General features: G+C 39.0%; 1 protein-coding gene across 1 annotated transcript in view; it reads left to right on the plus strand.

The window, feature by feature from the left end:
* The first annotated feature begins 1,756 nt into the window (after positions 1-1,756).
* Dnajc1 (DnaJ heat shock protein family (Hsp40) member C1) overlaps positions 1,757-14,587 on the plus strand; it is a 177,671-nt gene continuing 164,840 nt past the window's right edge. The window contains exon 1 of the mRNA XM_057787983.1: positions 1,757-2,274. Within this exon, the coding sequence (XP_057643966.1) occupies positions 2,068-2,274 (207 nt within the window). The 5' untranslated portion in view covers positions 1,757-2,067. The remainder of the gene's footprint in view (positions 2,275-14,587) is intronic.

The following is a 14,587-nucleotide window of genomic DNA, read 5'->3' on the forward strand; positions in this document are numbered from 1 at the left end:
AGATTTCTGCCTCCTCCCCGCCACCACCTCCCATTTCCCTCCCCCTCCCCCAATTAAGTCCCCCTCCCTTGTCAGCCCGAAGAGCAATCAGGGTTCCCTGCCCTGTGCGAAGACCAAGGACCTCCCACCTCAATCCAGGTCTAGTAAGGTGAGCATCCAAACAGCCTAGGCTCCCACAAAGCCAGTACGTGCAGTAGGTTCAAAACCCAGTGCCATTGTTCTTGACTTCTCAGCAGTACTCATTGTCCACTATGTTCAGCGAATCCGGTTTTATCCCATGCTTTTTCAGAGCCAGGCCAGCTGGCCTTGGTGAGTTCCCGATAGAACATCCCCATTGTATCAGTGTGTGGGTGCACCCCTCGCAGTCCTGAGTTCCTTGCTAGTGCTCTCTCTCCTTCTGCTCCTGATTTGGACCTTGAGATTTCAGTCCGGTGCTCCAATGTGGGTCTCTGTCTCTGTCTCCTTTCTTCACCTGATGAAGGTTAATATCCAGGAGGATGCCTATATGTTTTTCTTTGGGTTCACCTTCTTATTTAGCTTCTCTAGGATCACGAATTATAGTCTCAATGTCCTTTATTTATGGCTAGAAACCAAATATGAGTGAGTACATCCCATGTTCCTCTCTTTGGGTCTGGCTTACCCCACTCAGGATAGTGTTTTCTATTTCCGTTCATTTGCATGCAATATTCAAGAAGTCATTGTTTTTTACTGCTGAGTAGTACTCTAATATATATATATATATATATATATATATATATATATATATATTCCATACTTTCTTCATCCATTCTTCCATTGAAGGGCATCTAGGTTGTTTCCAGGTTTTGGCTATTACAAACACTGCTGCTATGAACATAGTTGAGCATATACTTTTGTTGTATGATAGGGCATCTCTTGGGTAAATTGGGTAAATTCCCAAGAGTGGTATTGCTGGGTCCAGGGGTAGGTTGATCCTGAATTTCCTGAGAAATCGCCACACTGCTTTCCAAAGTAGTTGCACAAGTTTGCATTCCCACCAGCAATGGATGAGTGTACCCCTTTCTCCACAACCTCTCCAGCAAAGGCTATCATTGGTGTTTTTTATTTTAGACATTCTGACAGGTGTAAGATGGTATCTTAAAGTTGTCTTGATTAGCATTTCCCTGATCGCTAAGGAGGTTGAGCATGACCTTAAGTGTCTTTTGGCCATTTGAACTTCTTCTGTTGAGAATTCTCTGTTCAGCTCAGTGCCCCATTTTATAATTGGGTTGATTAGCTTTTTACGGTCTACTTTCTTGATTTCTTTATGTATTTTGGAGATCAGACCTTTGTCAGTTGCAGGGTTGGTGAGCAGAAGTACAATTTTTTTTCTTGGCTAAATTCCTTTTTTTTTTCCCACCAAATACACTGGAATGGATCTGTGTGTTTTAGTCAATGGTTCAATTCATCCCATCTTTACTGATCAAATAATAAAATGCACGGGAGCAGAAGCCCTAATCAATACATCGATCTTGAAATATGCATTTAATGGTCAATACTTAGGAGGGCAAGATGGAAAGCACCGGGAGGAAAACCTAAGAGTAGCCATTCCGGTCTGTAATTGTCCAGTCTCTTAGCTAGACCAGAAACACGTGCAGTTACTACAGGCGCCAGCCACGAAAAGGCTGATCTTCAGGGCAGAGATCCAGATTGCCGGCGTTCCTACTTCCGGCCCCGGCCCCGCCCCACAGTTGCTAGGAGACGTGATGTCACCGGAAGCGAGGCCTGGGATAGGCTGAGGCCTGGGGAAGCCTCTCCCACACGGGAGTCTGGGTGCCGGCGCTTGCTCGCCAGCTGTTCCTAGGCCCGGGGCAAGGACCTGGGGAGGGAGCCGGGGGTGCGACCGGTCACCGCTCGGGCAGGCCCGGCCTGTCGTCCTCTCTGCATCTACTGCTGCTCCCGTCGGGCGGGCAGCCTGGCTAGCAGCTTCCGGGCGGCTGCCCGCGCTCCTGACTGACAGGCGCCGTCCCCGCAGCCCGCGCCCCCCGCCACGTCCCCATTCTCGGCCGGCGCACGGCGTGGCTGTCCCCGACCTCAGAGCCCTGCGCGATGTGGGTTCCAGACTTCGGCCCCGCGCGGCTTCCCCAGCGTCGGCGTCCCGGGCCGCTGTCGTCCGTTTCGCCGCTGTGGCCGCTGCTGCTCTTGTTGCTGGCGGCCGTGGGGCCGGTGCGCGCCTGGGAGAGCGGAGACCTGGAGTTGTTCGACTTGGTGGAGGAGGTGCAGCTCAACTTCTACGAGTTCCTCGGGGTGCAGCAGGTAAGCGCGCGGGCCGCCGGGCCGGACCTCGTCGCTCAGCCCGGTCCACTTGACAGCCAGCGCTTTCCCAGTCCCTCACCATCGCGCCAACTTCGGAACTTCTGGTCCCAGTACCAGACTGGACGGTGCCACCAGCCTGGGAGTGCCGATACCTTGGCTTTCGCTTCCTGGAGACCATCCTTTCCCCACCCCCAAAGACTGTGCTGGAGGTAGAAGAGAGGTGTGGGTAGACCATTTTTACACTGACTCCCTCTCAAGTGTGACACAGTAACTATGTGTCACCCCAAATTGTCATCTTCCCACTAAAACGTATTTTTATTTCATCTGCCTCCCTCCCTCGTTGTTTTTTTTTTTTTTTTTCTGGGAAGAGAGAATGCGTTTTGCCCAGCGTCTGTTAGCAGTTTTGCCTTTTTTTTTTTGCACTGTATTTCGTAATCGTTATACTCTGCTACTTAGTATTCGTGTTCCTTTTAGAAATCTGGAAGAATCTGTAGCCTCCTCTCCTCAGAGGAGAATCTGTGAAGCCTTCAGGGCTTGAGGTATTTGGGGTGCTGTTGGGAGAGGAGCCCAGGATAGTCTGTGTATTCGTCTTTGCCTCTCTATGCCTAGCTGTTCTGGTTTTAGCTTGGATCTTTACCTTGCGATTGAGTGGGTTATCCAGGATCTACCTGAAACAGTGAACAGAAAAAATAGACATGCCACTTCATGGTTATGGAATGAAAGACAGAATTTCCCAAGAGCTGATTGTGTGAAGTTCTTCACACAAAACATAACTTGTGGAACTTTAAAAAAAGAAAAGGCACACAACAGGATTAGCTATGAAACGGACCTTTTCCTACAGGCTATGAGATAGTAAGCTTTCAAAGGAAATTAAAATGAGCTATTTAATAGAAATTTAACTTTCAATCATTGCATTTTGATTTCATGATTGTATATAAAATTATTGAGTATAAAATTGCCATGGAACCGAACTTAACAGTTCTCATTTTTTTGTATGAGTTCTAAATATTTCACATCGCAGATTCTCCCCCCCCCCCACAGTTTCCCTGTGTAACAGCCAGGCTGTCCTGGAACTCAGCTGTAGACCATGCTGGCCTTGAACTCAGAGATTCACCTGTTTTTTCATCCCAAGGGCCCCCAGCCAACATCTCAAATTCTTAAACACAAATGGTTTTGTGGTAACTAAAGTTACCCGGTGCCACTTCCTGCTCACAGAGAAAAAATATGCCTCATTTCTAAAGTAAATGATAATATAGTGTATGTAACAGTAATTAGTGAAAATGTAAGTTTGAAGACTTTGTTTTTAGTTTTATTTTTTGTTTTGCTTTGTTTTTGTTTTTCCAGACAGGTTTTCTCTGTGTAGTCCTGGCTGTCCTAGAACTCAGAGATCCGCCTGCCTCTGCCTCCTCTGCTTAATTGCTGCTTAATCTGTTCGTATCTGCTGTGCCTGGGTTTCTGGGTTTTGGCTTTTGAGACAGGATCATGTAGCTCAGGCTATCCTCTAAACCTTTATTCTCCAGCCTCAGGCTTCTCTTGAGTGTTGAGATTATAGGCTTTTCTCACCACATCAAGCCAGAAGATTCATTTTACTTTTTAATTTTTTAAAAAAATAATTTAGGTATAACAGGAAATAATTCCTTTTATACATTTTCCATTTATTTGTTTGTTTTTTATTTTATTTACTTATTTAGGTTACTTAGCTCCTTATCCCCACCTGCAAGGTTTCTCACTGTGCTGTACTGGCTTGCCTGGAACTTAGGAGTTAGGCTGGGCTAGCCTCAAACTCACAGATACTCATCCACCTGCCTCGAGGACTACTGGAATTGAATGCACGTGCCACTCCATCTGGCCTATTCCCTTTCATTTCAGTGTGTGTGCCTATCTCTGTTAATGTGCTTACACCTTTTTTTTTTTTTATAGTATCACATCACAATGCTGCTCTAGGTTTTTTGTTTGTTTTAATGTTTATGAGTGTTTTGCCTGCATGTGTGTCTGTGTACCACATTTGTGCCTGGTGCCCACAGAGGCCAGAATAGGGCATCTGATCCCTGGGACTGGAATTACAGACAATTGTGGGATGCCCTGTGGCTGTTGGGAGCCAAACATGGGGCCTTTGTAAGAGCAGCTAGTGCTCTTAACCACTGAGCAGTCTCTCTAACACCAGGAATAATCAAAGCACATTTATGTATGTATGTGTGCATGCATGCATGGCAAACATGGAAATCAGAGGACAGCTCTTGGGAGTTGGTGTTCTCTTTCCATGAGGGTCCCAGGGATTAAATTTAGTCAAGTTTGACAGCAGATATTTTTAGCTACTGAGACATCTTGCTAGCTTAAGACTCATTTTAATATTGAGAATACTTGTTTGAGTATTCATTAAGATTGGTTAAATTCTGCAGCTAATGAAGAGTTTTATATATAGCTGTTCTGGCTAGTATTTTTTTCAACTTGACACAAGCTAGAGCCCTCTGTAAAGAGAGAATCTCAATTGAGAAAATGCCTGGATCAGTTTGGTCTGTGGGCAGGTCTGTTGGCAAGTCTTTGGGAGAATGTTCCTGACTAAACGATTGATATGGGAGGGCCCAGCACACTGTATATGGTACCACTCTTGGGCAGGTGGTCCTGAGTTATATAAAAAGCAAGGCGAGCAAGCCAGTAAGCAGCATGCCTGCATAGTCTCTGCTTCATTTCCTGCCTTGACTTCTTTTAAAGATGGACTGTGGCTTGGAAATATAAGCCAAAATAAACCCTTTTCTTCCTTAAATTTATTTTACCAGGGTTCTACCACGGCAACAGAAAGCAAAGTAGGTCAATAGCCAATAAAGAAAATCTTGGCGGTACTTTTGAATTGTTTATAAAAATTAAGCTTCCTTAAGAGAATACAGAGGCAGGCAGTGGTGGCACACACCTTTAGTCCCAGTACTAGGGAGGCAGAAGCAGGCGGATCTCAGAGTTTGAGGCCAGCCTGGTCTACAAAGTGAGTTCCTGAACAGCCAGAGCCATTACACAGAGAAACCCTGTCCCAAAACAAAACAACAACAAAAAACCCCAAAAACCAAAACCCACAAAAATCAAAAAACAGAGAGAGAGAGAGAGAGAGAGAGAGAGAGAGAGAGAGAGAGAGAGAGAAGAGAAAGAATACCGAGACTTCAGCAGTAGTGATTTCAAACTTGAATTATCTGTTGGCTGGAGAGGTTAAGATTACTTCCTGTTTTTGCAAAGGAATGGAGTTCTGTTCCTAGTACCTGTGTTTTTTAGCTCACAACTGCCTGCAATTCAGTTGTAGGGGATCTGACAGTCTGATATGGCCTCTGTGGGTACTGTAATCATATGTACAAATCTATACACATATACACATATTTTAAAAAGGTTAGATTATCTAATCTAGCATTATCTGTGCACTGTTGTGGTTTGTGATCTCATGCTGTGAATTAGTATGAACAACTAGACACCTTAACTTTGTAAAGAAAGATGGGATAATATGTATAGATAATTGAGAAAATTTGGTAAAATTTGGAAAGAATCCAGAAAATTGTTTTAATCTGTATTTCTGTGTTTAGCTCTCAAAGTAGAAAAGAAAGAAAGCTAAAAGAAACTTTATTCTATTGACACAGAAAAATAGATCGGACAATTCTTTGCTCTGAATCTTAACTTTCTTGGAAGACTTTCTTGGGGTCAGATAGTTGGTAGATATAAACTTAACCTGTTTAAAGTTTAAAGTTTAATTCAAGCAAGAGCCAAACAATCTTTTGTTGACTCATAGATGCTGGGAACAGAACAGTAGAAAGACTACTGTTCATTCAGTGGAGATTTATTTGGTGTTTACTGGCTCTTAAACATAAAACTTTTAGCCTCGTTTAGATTAATAGTTTAGTGGGGTAAGTACACAAATAGCAAAAGGTAGCAGATGGACAGAGAAATTAGAAGACATAAAGCATTGATTCCATTCATAAGGACTCTGCCCTTATAACCTATCAATTGTCAGATATTCTACATCTTAGTACTTACCACTGTTGGGATTGGTTTCCAACATACTAATTTTAGAAGGACTCAATTATATTTTATTATATTATTGTATTAATATATAAATAATTAAATTTCATATAATATTATATTATGAAATATATTGATGTATTAAAATTAATAATAATTGCATTGATATATCAGTAATATACAATGTATATTAATATGATATACGATTAATATATGATGATATATCTAACTCAGATTATAGCGTAATGGAGGAACATTCAGCTTGGTTGACAAGCAAGCATGGTGGGCACGCAGTCAAGGAAGAAAGTAAGTACACAGGCCTCGGCAGGAGTTTGTTGAGTGTTTGAAGGAGTAACAAAGCAGCCAGTATGGCTGGAGCAGAGTGATGGAGATTAGTAATAGGGGACACGATCCAAGTCGTAAGTGGTAAGGACAGATCATACAGGGACTTACAGGCCATTGTAAGGACTTTGACTTTTATTTATAATTACGTTAGGGAGTGGGTATTGACTAGATGTAAACTAAACATTGTCGTGTCTTTGTGTTAAGAATAGTTTATAAGGCATTAGTTACTTAGAGAAATAATGGTAATGTAGAATGAAGCATAGGCCTGGGTGATAGCAGTGAGATTAGTATAAAGTGATTAGATTCTGGATTTAATTTGATCATAAACTGACAATGTTTCACTCAGATGCTATGCTAGCTAATTGTTTGTTTGTTTTTCTAAACTTGACATAGACTTAAGTCATCTGAAAAGAAGGACCTTCATTTGAGAAAATGCATCTACCAAACTAGCCTGTATGCAAGTCTTTGGTACATTTTCTTGATAAGTGATTAACACAAGAGGGCTCAGCCTACTGTGGGTGCTGCCACTCCTGGGCAGGTGGTGTGGGGATGTATAAGGAAGCAGGCTGAGTAAGCCATAGGAAGAAAGCCAGTAAGCAGTGTTCCTCCACAGCTTCTGCTTCAGTTCCTGCCTTGAGTTCAATTCTAACTTCTCTTCATAATGGAATATAAGCTGTAAACACACACTTTCCTCCCTAAGTTGCTTTTGGTCATGGTCTTTATCACAACAATAGGAAAGCAAACTACAACAGATGGTTTAACAGAAGAGAGATTGAAGACAGTTCTAAAGATTAAGGAGGCAGTTAACAATTGTAGAAGCCTGAATGAGGACTCTGGTTGGTTTTTGGTCACATTAAATTTGCCATTTCTGTTAAACACAGTAGGGCTGGCATGAAGGCATTTAATCTGGAGTTTAGACAGAAAATTTTGATCTAGATATGAACTAGCTTTTGGTACTTAGAAGGTAACTTGAAACCACATAACTGGATGAGTTCACCCAAAAGAATGAATCTAGAAGATAAAGAAAGAGGTCTGGGAACTAAGCCAGAAAGATGGTGATCAGAGAGATGCAGAACTAGTGAGGTAGATAGGAAAGTACCAGCCAAAGAAAGGTGATGTCTTCCAAGTCAAGTAGAGGAAATATCTCAGAGAGGAAGAAATGATCAGATGAGCAAAATGATGAAGATTAAATAAGACGGGCTCTGAAATTGGCTGGACTTAACACTTTAGGTCATTGGTTACCTCAATAAGACTTATTTCAGTGAACTGGTGGGTTCAGGAGAGAAGACAGAAAAAAAATTGGGCAACAGAAATTAGATCACACCTTTTGTCTTTTCAGGTCTTTCCTAAGCTGTATAGTTGCAATTACATGGCTTTTTAGGCAGCTTTAAGAGTTACCTTATTTTTTTTTTAGAAAGGTAGATTGTTTAGATACCTGTTAGACACTTCAGTATATACTGAATGAAATAATCATATAGATATTACAACAAAAAGTAAATTACAATTCCCCAAACAAGTGTTTTCTTGATAGTTTTTACTCAACAATAGGTTACACTTATATAATGGCTTTTTAAGGCCCTAATAGAGCAAAGGACTATCTATGTATTTCAAGATGTTCCAGAAATTTAGGAAGGGACTTCAGACGTCTTTGGGAGAGGGTGAGTTTAGATGGCATATCAGTAGTTTAGCTTGTTCTTAGAATGCTTTTTAATTGTTCATAGGGCACTCTGATATGACTATTGCATCTTTCCAGAGAAGAGTCAGGGCCCGAAAGTTGAACACAGTGCAGGGAGGAGAACATGCTGTTGAAAATCTTAAGTCTAGCTTAAATTCTAGATCTTTACATAATATTTGTATTTCATTGGACAGCTCCTTGGACTCCCTTATTTATCATGGAATCAGTGACAGATCTAGTTTTTCCCTTCCTTTCATTTTCCCTTATACGACATTTTTGTAGAGTATTCCAGCTAAGAATAAATAGTTTTTACTTTAAAAATCTGCAAATATTCTCTAATAGCTTCATTAGTAATAAGTGTGCCATATATTCTCTTTGTGCCTAGCTTGTATCCTCTATTTTCTGGATGGGAAAGAAGAATCATTAATTGGCCTTCTTAAACCCTAACATGGCCCTTTTTTAAAAGATGAAGGTGCCTTTTCTAATTTACTGGTGAATCTGCATTGCAGTTCTCAGTTATATCTAATTATTTGTTTTGTGAAATCCAGTGCTCTTGTGATGCCAGTATATAGTTCAATCTTTAAGCATTTATTTCCTTTTAAATTTGTTGTGTAATTAGTCTCCTCCTTTTTATTATGATCTTAAATTATTTCTTAATTTGGAGAAAGGGAGATATGCAAATTCTAATATGGAAGATCACCCTCCAACCATATTTCTCATGTTGGCATATTGTGTATAGACTTAGAGATGAATAAATACCTGTCCAATTATATACAGCTTTGAATAAGATTTGATTATTAGAGTTAGTTTATTTTTCTTGTGTACAAAAGGTTTAATGTAGCTTAGTGAGAATTGCTTAAGCACATTTTATAGAGAAAGGCAAGTTTGTTGTGAAAATTTTACCACATAAAAATCTAGAGCTGATAGAACAGAAACTTCTGGTGTTTGGAATCTTTTCAGTGCCAATCAGTAGAACACTCAGCTTCCATAGACAATATTTTACATTGAATTGGGAAAGTAGAATTGGCATCTCTGGGCCCAATTACCGACAGAGGTCTGTTCTGACCTTACCTAGTGACTAGTGTGACCTCTTTTAAAATCGTACTTTTGTCATGGTTCAGAGTAAAGTAGATTATAGGATGGAAGTAAGAGTAGATATTTGGTTTGACGGTTAGTGAGAGGAGAGTATTTGTGGCAGTTAAAAGTTACAAGTACTTTTATAAGATGCCTGTTACCAATCTTAAAGTGGGTTCCCAGATTTGTTAGATTTTCTATCCGTGAAGGAATCATTGTGTGAGTCATTAGTATAATACTTTATAAGTTTTTAAAACACGTATTATTGGGCATATTTGCGTGGTGATGATACCAGTGAATTTTCTGTACAATTAAAGCTACTCTAAAGCCTTTCTTGAATCGTGTGAAGAAATAAAGGAACGGAGTTAGAGTGAAGGGAGACTTCTAGTTGTGGAAAGTGGGGCCTTGGACCCTGTTGTAACAACGCTGTAGTCAGTGTACCTTGCAGAAATCAGTATTGTCAGTAAAGATTTAATTGTGAAAGGTGAGTCCTATACAAATGAATGTAAAATATTTTCACTGTTTTTTGAATAACATTATATCTCACTTTAAGAGCAGAATATCCGTGTTTTATGGTATTACTTACACTTTCTGGTGGAGATGGGGATCTGACCATGAGGACTTAAATTAGAAATTTAATCTAGAATTTGTGTTTTCTTCTTTATCTTATTGGATACTAAATTAAGTAAAGTTAGCATCCATTTACTTTTTCAATAAGTATTCCTGTTTACCACCAACCAATAAGTGGGATCTCATATGTGATCAGATTATTGCAAAAGCAAGGGCAAGCTGCATTCTGCACTTTGCTTATAAAATGTGCATAAAACAGTATGCTTCATTATTAAAGGGTGCCTATTCTAATAGTTGCTAGTACAGCAGTAGCCATTAGGCTGTGTGCAGTCAGGAATAGAATTTGAGTTATTTAATTTTAAACTGAGTCTAAGATGAAGAATAAAATCAAGGGCATACAGTACTCAAATGCGACTGAGAACAAAAAAATTCTACAAGGTAGTAATTTCTTTAGTTAAACAAATTCAGGAATACATATAACTCCTGATTATAAAAAGCACAAGAATTTTAAAAAGCTATGTGGTATTATCTGTGAGGTGTATTATGAACATTAATTAAGTTGAGACCAGAAGGAAGAACATCACCATTGCCATTTACTGGACCAGAGAGAAGTATGAGGGTTTAAAGGTATGCCGGCTAAGAAAGATAGAAACTTCTTATTTTTAGCCAGTGCTTTAGAACTTGATTAATACCACTGAAAAAAGTAAGGTTTGAGAGGGCATTCCATGATTATTTGCATTTGTATATTACCAAGAAACCTCTGAATTTTAGAAATTTAGAAGTTGCCAATTTTATCAGCAGTTATTTTCAGTGATCACACTTTTATTGAAAAGATTAGTATTAATGGGGCTGTGGTGGTACATGCCTTTAATCCCAGCACCAGGAGGCAGAGACAGGCAGATCTCTGTGAGTTCCAGAGGTGCCTAGTCTACAAGGAGAGTTCTAGGACAGCCAGGACTACACAGAGAAGCTCTGCCTCGAAAAACTAAACAAATCAATATTACTATTTATTTGGGGTATGGTGACACATAACTGTAATTCCAGTACTTGGGAAACAGAAATTCGAGAATTCTTTCAAATTTAGGACCGACATGGTCTACACTGTTCCTAGCTGTCTAAGACTGCATAGAAAACCCTGTTTCTGAAAGAAAAGAGATTACTATTTATTTATACTTATATTTTTTGGCTTTTAAGTGGTGTTTGTGTCAATAGTTGGTGGCTTGAGTTGATTTATGGAAGTTAAGGGACAGTAAGACTAATGTAGGAAAGTCAGGAATTGCGGCTTTGCTTGTAGTTAATTATATCTACATTATTTTTGTATGGACCTTTCAGCTACACTAAGGCTTGAGATTGTGATTTTATTTGCAGCTGGTTATATCTTATTTTTTTATGGCTCTTTTAACCACATGGAAGTAGTCTTCCTGGTTTAAGTAAAGCGTATTACTTTAAAGATTTGATGATGTGCATGCGACTATGATGTAATTTTCATAGTAATTCTGGGGAATTAATGTGTCTTTTGGTATCACATTGTTAGATGTATTTTACCTTTAATTTAGGTTGATCTTGTGAAAAGCTTCAGCTTTCAACAGTGCTGACATTTAAAAATAATTAGCAAAACTTATGATTTTGAATTGTCTTTAAAGCCTATAGTACAGAATTCTTCACATTATCTTTAAGTTGATTTGACTTTTTACAATAGTTAATAGTCATTTGGAGTTAAATTTGGTTATGAACTTATGTTGGCAAGCTCTGAACAAATAGTTTATGTTGATGAAGAGATCTGAATGTAGAACAAGCACTCTACCGGCAAGGTGTATCCTCAGCCCCTTGTCAATTTATTTTCAAGGCAGGTGTGGTAGACCACACCTGTAATTCCAGCAGTTACGATCGTCAGTTTAAAACCAGCCTGCCTTACCTGGAAAGGTCAAGGCCATCTTGAGCTGAACCAAAACTTCATCTCAAAAAAGAGAAATAATTAGCTGCACCCAGTGGTAGAGTACTTGTCTAGCAAGTGCAAGACCTTATAAGGCAAAAGAATGTATTGGAATAACTAACCTTTGGGGGAAAGTATGAAAAAAATGTAAAATACAAATATTAAAAATAATGGAGTAATATCTCCATCTTGTGGTCTTTTTTGGATATTGCCATTAAAAATGTTGTGGGGTTGTATTTTCACAACTGTAGGCATAAGTAAGAATACAGTGTAAGACAGGTAAAAATAAGAGTCAGGGATTTCCTGCATATTCTGCAGGAACCTTAAACTGGGCTTCCCATGAATTCACTGAATATGAGGGTACTGAGATAGTGCTTGTATTGAGGTAGTGAGTGCTATCCGCCCTCAGGCTGCCCTACATGTTTACTTCAGTGTGTCTTACATTACACATAAGCCTGCTGGGAACACCTTGGTATATGTATAGTTCTGGCAGCATAAAAGTCTCCTTCAAATTAGGCTTATCAAAACTTTTTGTAAGCTAAAAGGCCTCATTTGACTGTCCTAAAAATAAAAAGCATTAACATGAGCCTGGGAATCGAGCCAAAAGAAGAGCCAAAGATTTTACGTCAATGTTATTCGGTTTCTTATATTTTTGGTTGTGAGCCCAGCCTTTAATGGCTGAGCCATCTCTCCAGCTCTGTTATTCAGTTTCTTGATTATTTATCTTAGCAGAATGCTGACTAAATGTTATCAATCTTCAGTAACTCAGTGGAATACAATTCAGCCACAGATAAGGAATTTATGCACTTAATTTTTGGAAAAAAAATTGTGTGTATACTGAGTATGTACAGGCTTTGTCATTTCTTAAGTGATACAATATAACAAGTATATGGCATTTGCATTGTGTACAGTATTATAATTCGTTTCAAAATGATTTAACTTTTTTTTAAGATTTGTTTGTATTCTATGTGTAATGAGTGTTTTTAGGCTTGTATGTCTGGGTATTGCATGTGTGCTTGGTATCTGTGGAGACCAGAAGAGGGTGTGAGATCCTCTGGAACGAAGAGTTATAACTGGTTGTGAATTGCTATGTGGATGCTGAGAACAAAACCCAGGTCTTCTGTGAGAGCAGTAAGTGCTCTTCAGAGCTGAGTGCTAGAGAAGGGTTGAAGTATATGGGGAAAAAAGCATGTTGTGTGTAAATACCACTTCATTTCATGTAAAGTACTTGAGCACCCCTAGATTCTGAGATCTCCAGGGGTCCTGGAACCAATATGAAAAACTCTTTGTGTTCTTCTGATCCATTTTCATTTACTTTATGAATAGACAAATGAGTTTGTGGCATATAAAATATACAGGTTTTGAGTAACCTAAAGTAATGTTTTATGCACTAGGAGAGAAGAAATATTCTACTTCCAAATCTTGCATAGTGGACCCTCCTGATTTCTGACAAATGGTAGAGAACAGTACTTTGTGACAGATACCAGCAACAGATATAATTTAGAAAAGAATAAAAGATATAAACATGAAATTAACTTTAGTAGTGTATTTAATTTAAATCTATCAAAAATATTCAACATTTTGGGTTTTATTTGTAGCTCTATGGATTAAATCCGATCTCTTGCACATGCTAGGTAAGTGTTCTACTACTCAGACAACCTCCCTTCATAAACACACATCTTTTGAAATAGAGTTTTGCTGTGCAGCTCAGGCTGGCCTTTATCTTACCATTGAAGTCATGCTAACTTTGAACTGGTGATCCTGAGTCCTGAGATTATAGGTATGAGCCACCATGGTTCTAACTGTAGCAACACACACACACACACACACACACACACACAGCTTTATTTACAAGATATTTCAGAGGTTAGCATTTTCTATTAGATTTTAAAATATGATGTATATTTTACATTTATACTTCCAGCACACTTCCTTTCTGATACTAAATTTTATTGAAAATACTTTATCTGTGTTGTGATTTCTTAAAATGTACAGGTGATAATGCAAATTGCAAACTCAAATTGTTCTAAGCATATTTGAAGTTTGAGTAGAATGTTGTTAAATTTAAGTACAAATTAAAACTAAAATTTTAGTTTCTCAGTTCTAGCACATTTCAAGTGCTCATCTGTGGATAGTGGATAACACATGCTAGATAACATAGCCTTTGAGAATTGCAATATCTGTGTGTTTAGATATAGTTAAACATTTTGGGTAGATTACTAATTAACAAGTTTGTAGCTTCCTTTTTTTTTTTTTTTTTACTCTGTGTGTGTGTGTGCGCGTGCGCGCGTGTGTCTATCTGTCTGGCAACCATGTGCTTGGAAGTCAGAGGACAGCTTTGAGGAATGTTGAGGAATGGGTTCTCTCCTTCCACCATGTGGTTCTAGGGATTGAACACAAGTTGTCAGGCTTGAGCAGGTGCCTTTTACCTGCTGAGGCATCTCACCAGCCCTAGTGTAAGGGAGTTTTGTTTGCTTGTTTTAGGATTGTTCCATTTATGCTTGACATCATCTTCCTAATTTAGTTATTTGTACATTTTTGTGCATGCTTTGTTTGTTCTCTAAAAGTTTGGGTGGTATAATTCATGCTGTTCTTCTAGGAACAATGGTTATCTGAACTTCTATGAACAGACCTGTTTGATTAGGGTGATATTAAGTAATGTTTGATTTAAATTGATCGTTTGCTTTTGCTTTCTCACCTGTTATATTTTATGATTCTGTAAT

Source organism: Chionomys nivalis, chromosome 13, assembly GCF_950005125.1.
Source record: "Chionomys nivalis chromosome 13, mChiNiv1.1, whole genome shotgun sequence".
Lineage (NCBI taxonomy): Eukaryota > Metazoa > Chordata > Mammalia > Rodentia > Cricetidae > Chionomys > Chionomys nivalis.